Genomic DNA, 21,224 nt, shown 5'->3' on the forward strand with positions numbered 1-21,224 from the left:
AGTTAGCAGCTTGCCCTGAGAAGTACTGGAGCCCCTGGGTTGTGGATGCAGCGGACAGGATTATATGAGCCTCTGCAGAAGGTCTGTGGGCTTTACCTGTGCCAGATTCGTGTTTGTATTTTTAAATACTTTTAGATTTAGAAAAAAGATGCAAAAATGATTTAGAGGGTGTCAGGATACCTTTTACATAGCTTCCTCTAATATTAAAATCTCAATAACCATAATAAAGTTAGCAAAACCAATACATTAATCTTTGTACAATACTGTTAACTATAGACTTGATTTGGATTTCGCGTTTTCCCACTATATTCTCTTTTGTTGTTGCTGTCATTCCAAGACCCTATCCAGGATTCTGCGTCATTTAGTTGTTATATTCCACTGTGTTTTGAGTTCCTTTTCCAAGTTTTGTTTTTGTTTTTTTGAGACAGAGTTGCACTTTGTCACCCAGGCTGGAGTGCAGTGGCGCGATCTTGGCTCACTGCAACTTCTGCCTCCTGGGTTCAAGCAATTCTCCTGCCTCAGCCTCCCGAGTAGCTGGGATTACAGGCACCCGCCACCATGCCCAGCTGATTTTTTTTGTATTTTTATTAGAGATGGGGTTTTGCCATGTTGGCCAGGCTGGTCTTGAACTCCTGGCCTCATGTGATCCACCCGCCTCGGCCTCCCAAAGTGCTGGAATTAAGGCGTGAGCCACAGCGCCCATCCCCTTTTCTAAGTTAAGGGGTTCTTGTTTTCTTGGGTTTTGTAAACAACTCCAGGGTTATCCTATTACCTTTCAAGACTGTGTGGACTTTGGTCTTCTCATCTTTCTCAATTGTGAGGCATTAATCTTTTAATTCCAAACTGAATTTGTTCTTAGTGGATTCATCCATTTGCTAAGTGGGTAGCAGTCAAACGACACTGAGTAGAAAGGATTGGCACAGGCAAAAAGGAGTGAAAACAAGTCTGCGAATTCTATTCACTGAATAGAGCACCTTCAACTTAATTTCTTGGACAATGAAAGTGAGGCAGGAAAATGGGGTCTGGAGTAGGGGACATAAGGCCGTGCCACAGTTCAGCTATGACAGAAAACATCCTCTCCATAGGGTGTATGCCAAGTAAATGACTGTGTGACTTTACTTAATCCTCTTCATTTACATAGGGCATACACCAAGTAACCAATGGAAACCCCTAGAGGGTATTTAAACCCCCACAAATTCTGTAACCGGGCCCTTGAGCCCCTATGCTCAGGCCCGCTCCCACACTGTGGAGAGTATTTTCATTTTCAATAAATTTCTTCATTCTTCCCTTGCTTTGTGTGTTTTGTCCAACTCTTTGTTCAAGACGCCAAGAACCTGGACACCCTCCACCAGTAACAAAAGTACTAGGTGTTCTCACCAGAGACGCAAAATTAGAGAACAGAAAGATCATCTTATCCAATGTTTCATGTTTTACAAACGAGAAAACTATCATGTTGCAAAGGCAATCAACAGAAAATATCACTTCGACACCAATTCATAGCATTTATTGACATTTCCATTTAAAATGCTAGGAAAGCTGTATAAATTGTAAATATGGAAACCAAATACTTGCATAAATTATTTCAAAAACTCTACAGCACATTAGAAAACAGTGCAGCTATTGAAGGATAGAAACATAAAACCGACAAATAGAAGGGAGGGGCCGATTATTAAATCATATACCCATACTGAGATTTCAGTGCCTATTTGAGACCAGCAAACCATGATTGTCAAGTTTAAGTTGCAGTATTGATGCCACAGGTGGCCTCAATTTGCTCTGCACATTTCGTACATTAACGCTCATAATCTAGGGATGAGTGTGCAGGAAGAGCCAGAAAAACATGGACCTTGACAAAGGAGGGAGAGACAAGTCAGTACCCCAGGGCAGCTCTGCCGAGCAATCTTTCCTGTTAACGCTAGCCAGGCTCCCTGCGTCCCAGAGATGCTCTGGAGGAGGGCAAAGTCGAGGGCGTTCCTACTCCCCTTTTCTGAAACAAGTCCTCTGGTGCTTAGAGCAACTGAATGAATGGGCGGAGCCTCAATTCCTCTACTATCTCCCTCTTCTTTCCCCACATTTGCAGAAGGAACAGTACAGGGTATGTGACTTGAACTTGGCCCTGTACTATTCCCAACTTGTACACTTAGGGAGTCAAGTTATGAATACTTGAAATCTGGTAAGTACAAGAAAGACTATTCGTGATGCTCCAAGTAGCTCAGAAAGGTTCTGTGTAATCAGGGACTGCAAGAGACTCAAGTCACTCAAAATTTCACCTCTGTCCCTTTTACCTATTCACTTTTTTTTTTTTTTTTCAGAGACAGGACCTCACCCTGCAGCCCAGGCTGGAGTGCAGTGGCGTGATCATAGCTCACTGCAGCCTCCAACTCATTGGCTCAAGCAATCCTCCAGTCTTAGCCTTCTGAGTAGCTGGGACTACTGGCACATGCCACCATGCTCAGCTAATTTTTACATTTTTTTTGTAGAGACGGGGTCTCGTTATGTTGCCCAAGCTGGTCTCAAACTTCTGCCTCAAGCGATCCTCCTGCCTCAGCCTCCCAAAGCGCTGAGATTAGAGGCTTGAGCCACCATGCCCAGCCTATTCACTCTTTCTTTAGAAATGTGAAGTGACCCCTGAAAAACCTGGAGGAAGAAGGAAAAGTAAGGATCCCGGATAAGTATCTACCCTGTGGGAAGCCATTTTAACTATACTGCATTAAGACATTCATTGCTTCTGTCACTTTCTTACTGGCTCCTAAGTTTGTTTCATGTTTCCAAAGGCATTTAATATTCTTTTCCTAAATTTCAATGCTGCTGTGTTTTAAGATCAATTATCAAGTCTACTGTCACACACACAAGCATGGACTTAGCAATGTACCATGATGTTGCAATTTCCAAGTCATCTTCACAGTGGAGAAAGTAGTCCTATTTAAACACTGACAATCACCTCCAAGAATATCAAAAGAAACCTGAAATGCACACACTCCTTGTTCATTAGGTAACAAGTGTTAAGTCTATCATATTTTATGAGTATGTTACAGCAGCTGCTCATAGAAACCCTGTTAGAACGTGTTAACATGTTAGATTAAATGTAAAAATGAAGTTCAGTTGACTATGCCATAGAAATGTGTCTTGTGTTCACATGCTCTGTCTGCTGGTACAGAAGTGGACTTCCTCCTGCTCCTGTCCAGGGCAAATGTGGATGAGCAGGCTCTAGTACTGGCGCTAGAACCTTGCTCCAGAGGTAGAAATGACCATGGTGAAAACTCCACTTGAGCTCAAGTTAGCGTGGGAGTTAAGACTGGAGTCCTCCTACCCCTGTGCCCAAAACCTTACCCAGCTTTCCTTCCAAACGACAAATTCATTCATGTCTGAGAATCTAGTGTGAAAGGGATGAGAGAGACTTATGTAATAACTAATTTGTGAATTACTGCCAATGCACTGCAAATCAGTGTCCGAATGACTGGCTTGGTCACTGGAACACTCAGAAAGAAGTTGTGCAAATGAAGGAACGCTGAACCTGTCCACGGGAAACGAGAGACTCCTATAGCACAGAACTGCTTGCTGGTTTTAGCCCAAAGCCTTTAGCGCCTACCTTCACCTGTGCTTTGCCTCACAGTCCGCATGCCAGGAAAGATCTGGCCGGCAAACACCCACTGCTTAAAAGTCATCTGCCACCCAAATTAAAACACTATGAAATTAATAAAATTTGGAGAAAAACGTGTAGGTGGCAGTAAAGAAGCTCAATATAGATAGATAGATAGATAGATAGATAGATAGATAGATAGATAGATAGATAGATAGACAGACAGACAGACAGATAAACCCACCATGCTCCACAAAGGATTTGGCATGGCCAAACGGCTGCTTGAGATCTGCTCTAAATAATGACCTCAGTGTCATTCTCATCATTTTCGTCCTCTTCCCTTGCCTCCCCCACACTGGAGCACTTCCTCTGTAGATCTTCACAGCCCTGGTCATTTCCTTGCTGTATGACTGCAAAAGCATCCTTCCAGCACCTCTTCCTTCTCTTCTAAAACTCCCTCAATAGTGCAGTTGGGGATTCTGTCCCCATACTAAAGCGGGTCAAGATCATTTTCAGTGACAGCTTCACTCCTTCCCTATAGCCTTTCCCAGGCCCACTCTCAGCTCTTCCTTCCACGCCATTTGCCTGGGTAGCTGCCCTGCCTTCAAAGTCACTTCAGAAGTTGACGTCTCCCCAAGATATTGCATTTCCAAACACGCAACTTCCGCAACTTCTTCCGGGTGCCTAATGCATTTATGTCTTTTGAATGAATTTTTTTCCTTTTGAGACAGTCTTGCTCTGTTGCCCAGGTTGGAGTACAGTGGTGCAATCTCAGCTCACTGCAACCTCCGTCCCCTGGGTTCAAGCAATTATCGTGCCTCAGCTGGGACTACAGGCATGCGTCACCACACCTGGCTAATTTTTGTATTTTTTTTTAGAGACGGGGTTTTGCCACGTTGCCCAGGCTGGTTTTAAACTCTTGATCTCAAGTGATCCACCTGCCTTGGCCTCCCAAAGTGCTGGGGTTACAGGCGTGAGCCACTGCGCCTGATCTCTTCGAATGAATCTTATTGATGCTTAAACCATGTTATTTATCGGTATCTTCCATCTTCTATACCCACTCATGCTATCTTAGATTCTAAATTCTCAGAAGGCAAGGCTCATGTCTGCTGGCTTATTTGGTGCCAGAGACACCAGAAAGTCGGGAGCAGAAAGATGCTTAATAAACGCAATCGGAAAATTGGTGAAGGAAGTGAATTTAAAGCAAAATGGGAGTGAGGAAACTTAGTCACACCGAGCTTTCAGTTTTGCTCATTACCCATGTGTGAACCCATTCACCGCAGGAGCTCAGCGTTTCACATCGCTCATCCTAGGGCGTCCATATAGACAGCATGCTACATTTTCACAGTGCTTTATGCTCCCTCCTCACGGGACATCTGCACACATGATCACATCTGATTCTCACAACTAGGGAGCCTGGGAGGTGGCGGGGGAGGTCTGTTCTTGTTTGGCTGATGGGGAGAATGAAGTTCAGAGAAGGAACCAGACACAGTCAGTGAGTGACAAAGTAGACTCTGAAAAAAAAAAATCATTTCTCCAAACATTCTGACTCAAATTTACAGCTTGTGTTACCACTAGAACTTTCAAAATAGGAAAAAAGAATAGACATAAAATTCAACTGTTCATTGTAGAGTGCTTCCATAAACGGACTCCAAAGCCACACGCTGTCAATGCGAGGACCCTTCCTTTCAGTGGATGACATGAACTGAATGTCTGAAGACCGCTAGGGTACGGTGCTGCTCACACAGCTAGTTTGTTCTGAGTTTGGTGACTGGTAAAACTGTTGTGGCAGGCGTCGAGAGGAAGCAAGTACAAACTGCGTGTGCTTTATGACCACCAACAGAGGGCTGGTGATCCGGGGGCCTGCTCACACCACACCATAACCACCAGCTGTTTACTATATGTCATCTTTGGTCTTGACATCTGTTTAAAGGTGTATTGTTTCTAAGAATAAAAATACACTTAAAATCCCTTTATGGTAGTTTGAAAGACATCAAAATGCTTTTACAGTCAGCCCAATTTGAAACAGAACCCTCTTTCTGCAACGCTCAAAGGAGGTCACCATTTTTAGCACACTCTATGTGCAAGCCCGTATGGCCCCGAGCAGAACTGGGAGAGAAGGGGCCATTTATCCCATTTGCTGTCACACGATTTGAATTCATTACAAGGTGTCCATAATAAAATTCTGCTTGGATATCTGAAATTCTTAATAAGATATTCAGGAAACCTGGTATTTTTGAGTGACATACAAAGAGAATCGTTCAGTCTGGGGACAGTCGGGTATTAAACCAAAACCAAGACATCAAGCCCAGAAGGGGGAATTCTCTCCAAAGCTCCTTGGAGCCTCTGAGGATCGCCTGATAAGACGCTGCTGGTCCTTTATTTAAAGTCCTTGAGAGACTTACTCTCCTGCACTCCTTCTCTTTCAGAGGTGTCCAGATGAAAATTGGCTACATCTTAACTTCCCAGAACCAACTTTCCTCGTATTGTAAGACTCTAAATCTGTACCACAGGCTTCATTAATGAATGGCTGAAACATGGTTTTGAAATCCAGTGATTACACTTTGGAAACCTGTTTTAGCTGTTTCAAGGGTCTTAAAACTTGACACAGATACACAGGTTTTGATAAGTCAGAGCCCCAAATTCTATAGCCCCTTATCTGTTATTTAATGAAAAGTACAGTCATGCACACATCAGGATGTTTTGGTCAATGACGGTCTACATATTGATGGTAGTCCCATAAGATTATAAAATTGTATTTTTACCATACCTTTTCTATGTTTAGATATGTTTAGATACACAAATATTTACCATTGTGTTCAATACAGTAACATGCTGTACAGGCTTGTAGCCTAAGAGGAATAGGCCATGCCACACAGCCCAAGTGTGTAGTAGGCTATATACCATGTAGGTTGTGTAAATACAATCTAGGATGTTGGCACAGCAACAAAAAAGCCTAATGACACATTTCTCAGAACGCATCCCGATCATTAAGCAATGCATGACTGTCTTCATTGATCTAATAAAAACAAGTTAATAGTGAAAATCTCTTAGCTAAGCCTGCTTTTCTTCTGAGTTTCACTCAGGTACCAGAAAACAGAACAGCCCTTGCCACTGTTTTCTTTACCATTATTTGGAAAGTGGGGGAAATGTTTACATCAGGAGTAAATCTTAAGCGAGATGATCCCCTCTTAGCCCAAAGAGCATAAGACAATTTTAATAGCCACTCGACAGAATAATAGCACAATAAAATCAGAAATGAGAAGCAACTCTCTCCTTTCCCTTGTGGTCTCAAAGCTCTTTTACATTTCTTGATTCATTACAGAGAGGGTGAACTGAACTCAATTTCATTTCCAGGCTCTGAACACAGGGAATGTGACTGGTAGGGATGTATGTATAACAATTTGGTGGTGCTGGGAATTATTAAATAACTTTTGCTTACAGAAGATTTCTCATTTAGACATAATTTGTGAACAAATCAACAGCAAAGTGGAAGAAAGGATCAGTTAGGACCTCTTGAAAGCCTCATTCTACAGGATCGGCCTTAGCAATCGGTGCTGAACTGGGATGTGACCAGGAGTTGTGTGTGCCCAATTAAGAAACAGCAAATACAATGAAGAACGTAGATCTAAACTTTGATCTGTATTTTGGATAATCAAATAAATATAAAGCTTTTTGCCCCACTTTGGGAGGGATTTTTTTTTTTTTTCTAGAACAAAATGAAACCTTCAACATATTCTTCCACTGAAAAAGCCAAAGTTGCATTTCAGACATGAAGGTGAAGGGCCCTTGGAGCTGTAGCACCAGAAGAAGGAGGAAGAATGCGGGTGATGGCTTCGTTTGGAGTCATCAGGCTCTACAACCTATCATTTGGTTTCTCACTAGTAGCTTTTTAAAATTCCCGAACAGTCTTAGTATTCTTGTTGTTAATGTTACTATTAAAATAAGTTCCTATGGAGTAAAAGAGAAAAATCGAGCTGTTAATAAAATGTCTTCAAACCTCTTCTCAGAAAACAAAGCAGCAGGTTCATCGTACACATACCAGTCTCAATCCCATGGAAACGCTTGGTTCCTTTCATCCCTATGCTGTCTATACAGTTTAATCTCTGCCTTTAAAAAAGAGACGAATGCAGTCATTTTGTTAGCTTAGGTTTGTGTTTTGTTTTTGTGAAGTGCTGCTGGCTTTTGGCCAAAATACATATATTTCAACTGAACCCAAGTGGTCAGACAATTGCCAGCCCAGTGAAAGGCTCATGAGCTGTCACACGACGTATGGCATCTTCTAAATTGCAACTTGTTCCCTCCCTTGGGCAGGCTGCCCAGGAGTTGCTCCTTCCTCTTCCAAACACCCACTCAGTTGATTTCCTTTTGGTCTTGCTTCCACAGGAAGCGGATACTTGGCAAATCTGCGAGGCGAGGCCGATCAGCTGTGGAAGTTCTGCACGGTGCTCTGTTTCTGGGAGAGCCGGAGGAGCTCCTCGCGGATCGCTTTGATGAGAGAGGCTGAGGAGTGGCCGGGCTGGAGGTCTTCCGTGGAGCTGGTGGGGTAACCTAGCCCAGGGCCCTGCAGTCCCCGGTGGGGGAGGTTCCCGGAAGGAGCTGAGGGCTCCCTGCCTGAAGTCCTTGGCACCTGAAATAGCGGTGAAGAAGAATACTCTTGATGTCGGAGCATGTGTGTCTGAAAAACATGGCAAACGTCACTGTACTTCCTACGGAAGAATAAGCCGAAACATCAAATGCAAACTGGCTTTAGGAAGGTTCCCAGGACTGCCCATGTCCATCCACCAACTCAGCCCTCCAACAGGGCCCTGCTGCCTATGCCGCAGGTGAGGGGTGAAGACACCAGGGGGCTGGAGAGAACAGAAGGGAAGGAGGCTGGAGAGAACAGAAGGGAGGGAGGCTGGAGAGAACAGAAGGGAGGGAGGCTGGAGTGCCTCATGAGGTGAAAGGTCGGGTGATATCTGAGAGCTGAAGGAGGTTAAGCGGATCCACACAAGGCTGACAAGGGGAACAGCTGCCTCTGCCCTGGACTGGAGCCCACGCAACCATCTTCCGCCTTATCTAGCTGCCGTCTGTCTCCTATCTCTGTGTGTGTCTACTGAGGGCTCTGCAGAGCCTTGTCTTTAAAAACTTATCTGCACTAAAGCGTAAAATAGTTTTGCTGATATCTGCAGCATAGAGATTAACTTGGCAGTAGTTTCACAAGAATTATTACACTTTTCAGATTTTTTTTCATGTTTCCTCCCCCCAGTGGAAAAAAAATGTCTCTTTGCCTTTACATGTAAGAGTACTTAAATCTGCGTACTAAAAAACATGCTAGGGCCAAGTTATTCGTGAGCCAAACATGGCATTCCAGCTCTAGGTTCTTTCTACGTTTCACTTCTCCAAACAGTGACCGAACAGTGCTCCAAAGTGGATGTGACAGGAAAACCTTAACACCCCATGCCAGGCATGGTGGCTCATACTTATAACCCCAATCCTTTGGGAAGCCAAGGAGAGAGGATTGCTTGAGGCCAGGAGTTCAAGACCAGCCTTGCCAACATAGTGAGACCTCGTCTCCATTTTTTCAAAAAAACAAAACACCAAAACGAACCCCAAACACCTCATGAAGCTAAGGCTAGGCAAAATGAAGGCAAAAAAAGAGAAATGGCAGCAAACTTAAAGCAGATACATGAGACTCTAAGTATAACAACGTCTCTTTTAGGGAAGCGCCTTATTCTAAAGTTAATGTCCTTTCACTAGGTAAGAGTATCCAGCCATGAAAGGAATTGAGTGTGTCTGTTGGGAAGGCACAGAAATGCAACAGGCGCAGTAGCATAACGATAAGGAGAAAACAAAAAGTAATATTCTGGGTGGTATTTTCAAACTTCACTAATTTATCCCCCCAGGATATACAGTTCTTAAGCAAATGAAAGCACTTGTAGGAATTACCGATGCTCATATTGAGTGAGTGAACAGAAGTCTCAAAAAGAAAACCTGTGCCTTAAAATGTCCCCAACTGTGTGCTTATTACAAAATTACCTAAGCATGGTCATAATACAAATGACGTTAACAAACCCACAATGAAACACAAATGCTGTGGAAGAGCATGAATATTTATACAGCAATCCCACCAAACAAGAACTCCAGAGGTGTCACCTATAGATTCAAATTTACTACTGAAAGCTTGAACTCTGCCTCAAGAAAAATTATGTACTTCCTAAAAGCTAGATGCTAAAAACTGTAAGCCAAAACACAAGCAAGGCGGGAAAACGTGAGAGAGATTAAAACTTTTTTAAATGTAGGTTTTAAAAAGGGACCCCCCCCAAAGCAGAAGCTGCTAAATTGAGGGATTATGTCTATTTTTTTTTTTTTTGAGACAGAGTCTCACTCTGTCACCCAGGCTGGAGTGCAGTGGCACAATCTCGGCTCACTGCAACCTCCACCTCCCAGGTTCAAGCAATTCTCTTGCCTCAGCCTCCCAAGTAGCTGGGACTACCAGCACCCGCCACCACGCCCGGCTAATTTTTTTTTGTATTTTTAGTAGAGATGGGGTTTCACTATGTCGGCCAGGCTGGTCTCGAATTCCTGACCTCGTGATCCACCCGCCTCGGCCTCCCAAAGTGCTGGGATTACAGGTGTGAGCCACTGCACCTGGCCTATGTCTAAATTTTAAATGATGACCCGAACAGAAGATACTCACGGCCTCTCTTCGTCCCGCTTCGTCCTCCCCGTACGAAGGCCAGCCTGGCCCCCCATACTGGCTGCCTCTGCTTGACGGGATTTCCACCGGCTGAGCTCCGATTCTGCTGGCAATCCCCACCTGTGTCAAGTGCTGGATCTGGGAGCCTAGAAGGAACACGGTGGAGTGGCCTGGTCAACATGATATAGGAGAGTATGGCTGCCGAGGAAGACACTGTCAGCTCTGACCACTACCTTCCTTAAGGACAAGGGATCAGGACTTGGTACCAGTTCTATCTCCAGAAATCTCACCTCAACTGCCATACGGTCAGCATTTCCTGAGGGTCCCATAGGTAGGGAAATGCACCACGAAGCGGTAGGGAAATGTACCACGAAGCGGTAGGGAAATGTACCACGAAGCACCGTGGACCAAGCAATAAAAATAAACAAATAAAAGAAGAAAATCCCTATGCAAAAAAGTCTGAAACAGAATTCTTGACTCCATGTCATTCAACCCTAAGCCTAAGTCTGTCCCCCATTTCACCCTCCCCATTTCCACCCAGGGCTGTGCAGCCCTACTTGCTCAGATCTAAAAACCTATACCCTATGCCCCACTCCTCTTTCCTGCGTACTTCCTACCAGCCCATCAGAAAGCCCACGGGCTCCTCTCCTGAAGCACTGCGTGAGGGTGACCCCTCCTCCCTGTGAGCACAACAGCCCCAGTGGAACCACTATCCCACTCCTGATGCAACTGTTTCCCCAAGGGTTCCCCATGTCTAGTCATGGTGTATTCCCTCCGAAACACCCTGTCAGAAGACACTGTCAGCTCTGACCACTGCACTCCTTAAGGACAAGGGATCATGACTTGGTACCAGTTCTATCTCCAGAAATGGCATTTCCTAAGAGCAACAGACCATGAGCTTCTTGGTTCCTGGACTCTGATTTTCTTTTAATTCAGAGGCTGACAGTGATGCCCTTATTTTCGTGGCTAGCCATTAGGACTGGGGATAAACGGTACCACAGAAGGTACTTCCATTCATCTCTGTGGCAGTTACCAACAAGGAGCAGCTCATTTATTAAGAAAGGGGTGAAAGGTTTGGGAGCCACCACGAAGCTGAAGCCTGGCTCTTTCTTGCTTGTGGCTTCGAGATTCACAAGGAGCTGGATATACAATATGCTTATTTTTTTTCCTTAAAAGGCAGGAGATGTATCTATTTAAATTCAGCATATTAAAGTATATTTTCATTATAACTCATATTGTGTCTGTAATGTAGCCACAACACAATTAAAACCACTCCCCCAGCCTCACTGGTGCCATGAGCTGATGGCAGAGCCAGAGGACTCTCTAGAGCTAATTACCCTCCTATACCCAGACATCTACAGCCTCCTGTGGCTATGGAAGCCAGGTAATACACAATGTTTTTCTCCCTCATCAACTTCTGTCATATGGAAATACACCTATACTGCAAATTAAGGGTGAAAAAAGTGATCCTTAAAAACCGTGAAATAGAATACTTATTTCCAAATTTGGAAATTTCATCAAATTCACCAGTGATGCTCAGACTGGAACCACAAAGGCTCCAAGCGTCCACAGCTAAAGGAGGCACCTCCTCCACCTTTAAGTCTATTCCTACTCTAGTTGTCTAATTAACAACCTCAGTTCTCTCAATTCTTTATTTTAAGAGATGGGGTCTCACTATGTTGGCCAGGCTGGTCTTGAACTCTTCCTAGCCTCAAGTGATCCTCCCACTTTGGCCTCCCAACATGATGGGATTATAGCTGTGAGCTACTGTACCTGACCAACAACCTCAATTAATCAACCACATTAAAAAAAAAAGAACTCCTCAATGGTTTTATTTGGATATTTAATGATAACTAAAAATCAGGAGAAGCTGTCCTGGCTCTGGGCAGGGCAATGCACTCTACTGGAGCACTGGGTCAGTTACTGAAAAATCCTAATGGTATTAAAATGATCAGGACAACTGACACTCCTTGCCCAACAGATGTTGTTTGAGCAAATCTTGCAAAATGCTACAAGAGCAGCGCAGTGTTCCCTATTTCCAAAGGCTCAACCAACTGCACAGGGAGAAAAGCACACCTTCTGTGTAAAGCCACTCCAGTAGCTGAAATCATCATTCGGTAGGATTTTGTATCCTGTGCTGTTCACTTAACATACTGCACAGGCTTCCCCCATGAGTCAGCATTGAGCCCAGCAAGCCGGGGTTTGCATCAACAAGCCATGTGACCCTGAGCAATGGGCTATGGCTACCACTGAGCCTTGATTCCTTACCTCTCCAGCAGGAATAAAAAATCTACCTCAGCCAGGTGCAATGGCTAACGCCTGTAATCCTAGCACTTTGGGAGGCTGAGGCGGGCGGGATCGCCTGAGGTCAGGAGTTCACGACCAGCCTGGCCAACATGGCGAAACCCGTCTCTACCAAAAATACAAAAATTAGCTGGACGCAGTGGTGGGCGCCTGTGATCCTAATCTCAGCTACTTGGGAGGTTGAAGCAGGAGAATCGCTTGAACGCGGGAGGTGGAGGTTGCAGTGCGCCGAGATCGTGCCACTGCACTCCAGCCTGGGCGACAGAGCAAAAACTCCGTCTCAAAAAAAAAAAAAAAAATCTACCTCAGAGGGTTATTTCAAGGATTAAAAGACATAAAACAGATCAAGCGTCAAACACATAGGAGGCAACTGGTAAATCTCAAATCCCCCTTTTCTGGCTTTTTATGACCTCTTCATCTTAAGTAGCTGCAGGATTTACTCAAGGATTCCCTTACTACTGAGTATCTGGGGAAACTAACAATGCTTTGCTATTATGCAAATAATGCTGTGATAAATATCTTGGCCTATGTCTTTTTCCCCCAATATTTTGGATTTTAGGAGAGTGAGCCTGGATTTCCAGAACTGGAATTACCAAATCAAAGGCTCTGTAAGTCCTACTGCCAAACTGCCTTCCAAAAATTTAATAATTTATGCCACCACTGAAAATAATAGTGACAATAGTCATGGCAGCTAATATTGATTGAAAGTTTATGCTATGCTAGGCACTATTTTGGGTACTTCTGTCATCTTGTTTTATCAGCTAAACAACCAAGGAGGTAAGTACGAATATTCCCAGTACATACAGATGAAGAAACTGGATGCTAACTTTACCATACCACATTATTATAAAAATAATTTCACGATTGAAATGGTGCATTATGGTGTTAATTTGCAATTTTAAAATAATTTAAAAACTGGACCTTTTTCCTCCTCCCACTGATCTTTTCAGGTTGGTCCACTTAATTTATATGAGGTATCTTCTACAATTAAAATACTTCTTGATCGTGAGGTGCTGTAAATTTCTCCTAGGTACTATTTTCTTTTTTTGAAAATAATTGGCAATTTTCAGACAAATACATGCTTCGTAATTTTCTATAGTTAAAAAGGTAATCCTTCTAATAGATCTTAACATTTTCCATTATACGTTTTTACATAATTTCATCTAATAGAAATTTAAAAATAATCCTTTTGAATGTTATCAAACATGTATAATTTCTATATTCGTTCAGATTTTAAACTAAAAATTAATACATCTGAATTTTGCTTAGTATGCATGCCATGTAGGGAGGTTCAAATATCTAAAATTAGCAGGGGAATCAAGACTCACTGCAAAGCAAAGCACCTGTAAAGTTCAGGAAAACCTATAAGATTCCAGGATACATTATTTTTTTGCTGAGTAATAGACAACGCAAAATAATTTCCTAGAAAAACCATAATGAAAAAATATCCACCAATTATTGCAAATTTGGAATTGGCTTAAACTACTTGCTGTTGTTTTGTTTTGAGATAGAGTTTTGCTCTGTCACCCAGACTTTGAGAGTTGTTCATTACAAGCTGAAAAAAGCACCTTCTTGGAAACTAACTCTTGTTTTCATGCCATCCAAAGTGCTCAGACCTAGATCTTTCCATTTACAGTGAGGATTTGGAAACATTTTTCCTGGAGGAAGCGTGCCGTGAACTTCACATGAAGGGCCTGGCTCCAGAGCCAATCAGCAGACAGCAGCTTTGGGAGCTCGGCCTCTCTCTCTCCTCTCTCTCCACCTCCATCTCAGTCAGGATCTGAGGGGAAACAGCCCTGAACAGCGGCAGAGGCCACTGCACACTGACACTGAGACGCCTAAAATAAAGTTTCTTTCAATTTAGCCAAAAAGTAAATGTCCCATAGCTCAGAAATGGAAGCTAAACAGCCACATATACCTGTGGTACCCCCGACAGGTCGAGGCCGGGCCACCGACGGCATCTCCTCCGAGTAGATCCCTCTGGCAGCAAATGGGGCTTCGGCGGAGGCCTGTGGCTGCTGGGGGTCAGGGGGCACCAGCTCTGAAGACTGCAGCAAACCGGGGCCAAAACCTGGTCTGAAGGCAAAGCAAACCAGCACATCAGGACTCCATTGCACCCTGGCCTTGGTATTCCATGAGGTCCACCCCCAACCTTACAGAAGGTAACACTTATTTGTCTACCTGCTTAGCCATCTCCTCTCCTGGACAGGGACGAGATGTTTCTCCTGCTCCCTGAGGGAAGGGACTTTTCTATTTGTTCACTGCCCTACCTCCAGCACTAAGAACAGTGCCTGCAATATAGTTGATGCTGACAAAGCCAGGGCCTGCTCATCTCCAGCATCTGCCTAGTCCTGTGCTTCCTACCCCTGGCTACACATCCGCATCACCTGGGGGGCCTGAAAAAATTACAATGCTCACACTGCACCCCAGATGAATTGAAACAGAAACACTAGGGATGAGACCAACACAGCGGTTAATTTTTTTTTTTGAGACAGAGTCTCGCTCTGTCCCCCAGGCTGGAGTGCAGTGGCGCGATCTCGGCTCACTGCAAGCTCCACAGTGGTAACTTTTAAAATTACAGACGATCCTGCTGTCCATCAAGGCTGAAAACCAGTGTTCTAAAGCAGTGGATCGCAAACTTTTTTTTATCTCCAGACCTCTTTTGACTCATAAAAATTATTGAGGACTCCCAAGAGCTTTTGTTTCTGTGGATTGTATCGCTATTTACCAGATTGGAAATTAAAATGGAAAAAAATGTAAGTATTTATTTTAAAAATTTATTTACAAATAACAATTAAACATATATTAACATAATATTTTCATGAAATTAACTATTCATCAATCCTCCCTCAAAAAAAAGTAGTGAGAAGAGTAGCGCTGTATTGTTCAAATATCCTTAACAGAAGGATTCTCATAGAGTTTGCATCCTGTCAGTTGCTGGATGTTAGGAAGAAAATCTGGCTTCAGAGAATACATAGTTGGAAAAGGAAGGAGTATTTTAATAGCCTTTTCAGATAATCTTAAAAAAATATTGCAGGCATTCTTCTTGCTACCACACAAAAATTCCACAAGTGGTAATTCCTCAGGGGTCAGTTGCAATATGGAATCTGAAATGATATTGGTGAACTTTTCAGACTCTGTTATGCTAAAACCCATAGCTCCATCTCGCACTTGGAAGGGATCTCTAACTCATGGCTGATTTATGACATCTGTCATTTGGAACATAGTTCACTGAGTTATGCAAACCTTCTCGATATTGTTACCTCTCATTTTGCAGTATTGAAAAATCCCATTCATTAATCTCATCATCAAACTCATCCAGAAAAGTCTTTCGGTGCTAGGAAGTTGTCAAGTTCACAGTGACAGGCAGACAAGTTCCCAAAACTCAGATTTTCTCTTGAAAGCTCATTTTATCATTAGCAACAAATACTGGCATTGTTTTTCTTGAAGTGACAGGCTCACTTCATTCATTTTCAAGACAGTGTCTGCCAAACACCCGAGTCTGAATAACCACTTCTGCCTGCTGTTTGTTCAAGTAAAAAGCTTGAACAAACACAGTTCAAAGCAGTTGGTTCAGTTCAGTCTCCACTCAAACAATGGGAGCAAGGGCTTTTCTTCAAAATTCCATATTCCACAGAAATGCTTTCTATGTATTTCCTCTTTTGTCACAGAGACTACTAAAGACTTAAAGGTCTAGGTTTAATAAGATTTATGATTTTGACTACCTCACCAAGGACATGCTAATATAAATTTTTAATTAATAAATCACATTTTTAAAACTGTGATTACAGGACAGTAAAGAATATGATGACTACTCATACAATTTGGTGGCACTGCCTGGATGCATGCTAAAGACTAGCAGTTTTGGCCGGGTGCGGTGGCTCATGCCTGTAATCCCAGCACTTTGGGAGGCCAAGGCAGGCAGATCACCTGAGGTCATGAGTTCAAGACCAGCCTGGCCAACATGGTGAAACCCCATCTCTACTAAAAATACAAAAATTAGCCGGGCATGGTGGCACGCACAAGTAATCCAGATACTCGGGAGGCTGAGGCATGAGAATATCTTGAACCTGGGAGGTGGAGGTTGCGGTAAGCCGAAATCATGCCAAGGCCAAGGCACTCCAGCCTGGGTGACGGAGCGAGACTCCGTCTCAAAAAAAAAAAAAAAAAAAAAAAAAAAAGAAGAAGACGACGACGAGCAGTTTCATCCACCATTGCTTTTGCACTTCTGTACAAATGTCAATACAATGGAAAAAAGGAAAATTACATCTAAGTAATATTATGAAAGTTGTTTTGATCTCGCAGACCGCCCCCCACCCCCAAAAGGGTCTCAAGCACCCCCTAGGAGTCTGAGAACCTCACCTTGAGAACCACTCTTCTGAAGAAATTCAAGAAAAAAAAGATAATAGTCTGCTACGGTTCTTTGCAAATGACACTGAACCGGTAGTTCACAGATGTAACCAGTTTGGTGAGAATGTAGGCTGACTTGCACTTATTCTCCAGTGTTGTTTCTAGAGTATATCTCATAAACTGAAACCCAGGCTACCTATGTAACTCTCTTTAAATAACTGCTGTTGTTTTAGATTGGCCTAAGAGAGGGACGTGTGACATCCCTGACTTTATAGATCTAAGAGCTTTCCATGAAGCATGCTCCTCCTTCAAGAACTGTAAACTGGAGCCCACACCTCACCTAACCACGATGTCTGGACCATCCACCCACAAACTAGCTGTTGCCATTGACTTAATTCTCCCTACTTTCCCCCACCTCTTGCCAATATTTCCATCCCTCTATTCTTAACACGGTTTGCAATCCAACACTCTAAAATCCTTTAAAGTGGGTGATTATACAATTTATCATCCACACCACAACACTTTTGAGGGTGAAAGCTATTAATAATGGGACTAAACTGGGTAACTGGACCAGTCATGGTCCCCCATCTCTAACTTCTGCCCTGTATCACCTAAGCTCACCTCGCCAGTTTTACCTTTGCTGCTTTTGGATCACAAAGCTGTGTGGTAGGGGAGGAAGGCTGGAGAAAAGCAAAGCAAACCCCTCTGAAAATGATGATGGTTTAAAAAAAAATAGAAAAAGTAAGTAGGAAGCATATAACATTCCTATTTGGGTGTGACTCCTGGTCACTGAAGGGATGGCTGGGTTTGGTTTCTGAGATTCACTCTGTTTTACTGCAATGCCAGCTTTGTAATAAACCAGTGTCCACACATAGCTGGTCGACTGGTCTATTTCTCTAGCCTCATAGCAATGCTGCACCATCTTAATCACTTGACAGTAATGTACAATATTTAGAATGGTCCTAACACCTCCTTCTTCTTTCTCAAAGTGTCTGGGCTATCCTTGGCCCTTTGCATTTCCAGATAAATTTTAACATCCATCTGTCAGTTTCCACATATTAAAAAGGAATTACTGGGATTTTGAATGGGATTGCATTGAATCTACAAATCACATGGAGAGAAATGACATTTTTAAAATATTGAGTTGTCCAATCTGTGAACATTTTTCTTTAGAGGGCTTAAAAGTCTTTGGTTAGATTTATTCTGAGGTGTTTTATATTTCTAAGTGTTATTTTAAATGACATCTTTGAAAATTTTTTCTTTTCTGTTTGTTGCTTATATGCAGAAATAAAACAGATTTTTGTATACTGATTTTATATATCCAGTTACTTTGAAATTTAGTTGGCTTGCTATTTAGTAATTTTGCTAAATTCCCTAAATTCTAACAATTTGTGTGTTGACATTTTAGGATTTGCTACTACACAATTACATCATCTGTGAATAATAACAGTATTACTCCTTTCTTTGAATTCTTTACTCTTTTTGTGTTTTTCTTGCCTTGTTACAGAGCAATTTTGAATAGAGGTCATGTGAGCAGGCATCTCTGTCTTGTTCCAGCTCTCAGAGGGAAGCCTTTTTAACATTTCACCATTGAGTAATATTTGCCAAGATACCTTTTATCAGAATTGAGAAGTTCACTTCTATTCTTTGTTTGCTAAGATTTTTACCATGATGGGATGTTGAATTTTACCACCTGCTGTATCTATTGAAATGACAAGATTTTCCTCCTTTATTCTCCTTAAAGTGGTAACTTACACTGCTTGGTTTTTTAATGCTAAATCATCCTTACACTGCTGGAAAGAAATCCAATGTGGTTGTAATATGAGATTCTTTTGTGTCTACTGCTGGTTATGCTCACTGATATTTAGTTTCAATTTTTTCATATCTATGTTCATGAGAAACTGGCCCTCAATTTCTTTTCCTGCAATGTCCTTGTCCTTCTTGCCCTTGTCCCTCGTATCAAGATGATGTTGGCTTCATAAAATGAACTGAGAAGTGCTCTTTTTCTACTTTTTAGAAGAGTCTGTATAATACCGGTATCTTTCCCTCCTTCAGTGTTTGGCAGAATTCACTGCTGAAGCCCCCTGGGCCTGGAGTTTTGTTTGTGGGCAGAACTGTAATTATGATTTCCACTTTAAACATAGTTACATGACTATTCAAGTTTTCTCTTTCTAGGAATTTTTCCATTACAGAAAAAAAAATTTTTTGAGACAGGGTCTCACTATGTTGCCCGGGGTAGTTTCAAACGCCTGAGCTTAAGCAATCCTCCCATCTCAGCCTCCAGAGTAGCTGGGATTACAACCATGCACCACTGCATCCAGCCCCAAATTTATTAACAAAAATGAGTTCATAACATCTCCTTTTTAATGTCTGTAAGATCTGGATTAATGCATCCTTTTCATTCTTCTTATTGATAATTTGTTGCACAGATTATTTGATCAAGCTTGTGCGAGTCTATCAATTTTATTAGTTTTCAGAGAACTACCTTTTGGTTTTATTGATCCTCTCAATGTGGTATTTATTTTCTATTTCATTAATTTATATTATTATTTTTAATATTTCCTTCCATCTACTTCCTTTACGTTTAATTGGATCATCTTTTTTTACATCTTGAGGTCAATGCTTAGATCACTGATTTTTCAACCACTTTTCTTTCCAATATATGCATTTAAGGCAACACTTCCCCCCTAAACACTGCTATAGCTGCACCTCACAGCATTTGACATGTTATATTTTCATTATTATTCATTTTAGGATGTTTTGATTTCCATTTTGATTTCTTCAGTGTACTGCAGGTTACTTACAAGAGTACTAATTAATTTGCAAACACAGAGATTTTCTTTTTTTTTAACTTTTATTTTAGGTTCGGGGTACATGTGCAGGTTTGTTATATAGGTAAACTCAAGTCACAGGGGTTTGTTGTACAGATTATTTCGTCACCTAGGTACTAAGCCTAGTATCCAACAGTTATTTTTTCTGATCCTCTCTTCCCACCCTCTACCCTCAAGTGGGCCCCAACGTCTGTTGCTCCTCTCTTTGTGTCCATGAGTTCTCATCATTTAGCTCCCACTTATAAGTGAGAACATGCAGTATTTGGTTTTCTGTTCCTGCATTAGTTTGCTAAGGATAACGGCCTCTGGCTCCATCCATGTTCCTGCAAAAGACATGATTTTGCTCTTTTTTATGGCTGCATAGTATTCCATTGTGTATGCATACCACTTTTTTTAATCTGATCTGTCACTGATGGGCATTTAGGTTGATTCCATGTCTCTGCTTTGGTGAACAGTGCTTCAATGAACATTTGCATGCATGTTTCTTCACAGCCGAACAATTTATATTCCTTCGTGTATATACCCATTAATGGAACTGCTGAGTCAAATGGTAGTTCTGTTTTTTTTTTTTTAACACGAATTAAATTACATTTACTTAAATATACTAATCAAAACACGTCTTATGAAGCATCTTTTCTGTGACAATCTGGTCTGGGCTGGATCCACTCTGTGCTGCTGTTTTCTGACATCAGTTGGTAGTTCTGTTTTTATGTCTTTGAGGAATCGCCACACTGCCTTCCACAATGGTTGAACTAATTTACACTCTCACCAACAGTATGTAAGCATTCCCTTTGCTCCACAACCTCACCAGCATCTGTTATTTTTGACCTTTTAATAATAGCCATTCTGACTGGTATGAGATGGTATCTCATTGTAATTTTGATTTGCATTTCTCTAATAATCAGTGATATTGAGCTTTTTTTCATATGCTCGTTGGCCGCATGTATATCTCCTTTTGAAAACTGTCTGTGTCCTTTGCCCACTTTTTAATGGGGTTGTTTGTTCTTTTTCTTGTTAAGTTCCTTATAGATGCTGGATATTAGACCTCAGTCAGATGCATAATTTGCAAATATTTTCTCCCATTCTATACGACAGACAGCCTACAGAATAGGAGAAAATATTTGCAAACTAGAGCTTTTGCTGTGCAGAAGCTCTGAAGTTTAATTAGATCCCATATGTCAATTTTTGCTTTTGTTGTGATTGCTTTTGGCGTCTTCATCATGAAATCTTTGCTCACTCTTATGTCCAGAATGCTATTGCCTAGGATGTCTTCCAAGGTTTTTATAGTTTTGGGTTTTATCTTTTATTTTTGGTTTCTAACTTAATTCTACTAGGATTAGCAAATATACTCTGAGTGATTTCACTTCTTGAAATTTGTTAAGATTTGTTATGGTCCAGCATATGGTAAATTTTCAAAATGTATTTTAAAGGAAGCTGTATTTTACAGTTGACTCCAGGGTTCTATATATGTCAATTA

The 21,224-nt window shown here is 42.0% G+C and overlaps 1 protein-coding gene and 1 long non-coding RNA gene across 3 annotated transcripts in view; both read right to left on the bottom strand.

Moving 5' to 3' along the window:
• Window positions 1-1,482: 1,482 nt before the first annotated feature.
• On the bottom strand, window positions 1,483-4,357 carry LOC101178736. Its single transcript, XR_004033018.1, has 2 exons — window positions 3,820-4,357; window positions 1,483-3,758 (listed from the first exon to the last, which is right to left on the bottom strand). It is a non-coding gene; the product is annotated as an uncharacterized LOC101178736 (long non-coding RNA).
• A 2,500-nt stretch (window positions 4,358-6,857) lies between these two features.
• KIAA1549 (KIAA1549 ortholog) overlaps window positions 6,858-21,224 on the bottom strand; it is a 150,293-nt gene continuing 135,926 nt past the window's right edge. Inside the window, exons 18-20 of one of the 2 annotated variants that reach the window (XM_030826082.1) lie at window positions 14,485-14,642; window positions 10,263-10,408; window positions 6,858-8,210 (exon numbers count right to left, since the gene is read on the bottom strand). In XM_030826082.1, coding sequence (XP_030681942.1) covers window positions 8,004-8,210; window positions 10,263-10,408; window positions 14,485-14,642 — 511 coding nt within the window. In that variant the 3' untranslated portion in view covers window positions 6,858-8,003. Of the gene's footprint in view, window positions 8,259-10,262; window positions 10,409-14,484; window positions 14,643-21,224 lie in introns of both variants that reach the window. The other variant, XM_030826081.1, reaches the window with a different exon arrangement.

This window comes from Nomascus leucogenys, chromosome 13 (genome assembly GCF_006542625.1).
Source record: "Nomascus leucogenys isolate Asia chromosome 13, Asia_NLE_v1, whole genome shotgun sequence".
Classification (NCBI taxonomy): domain Eukaryota; kingdom Metazoa; phylum Chordata; class Mammalia; order Primates; family Hylobatidae; genus Nomascus; species Nomascus leucogenys.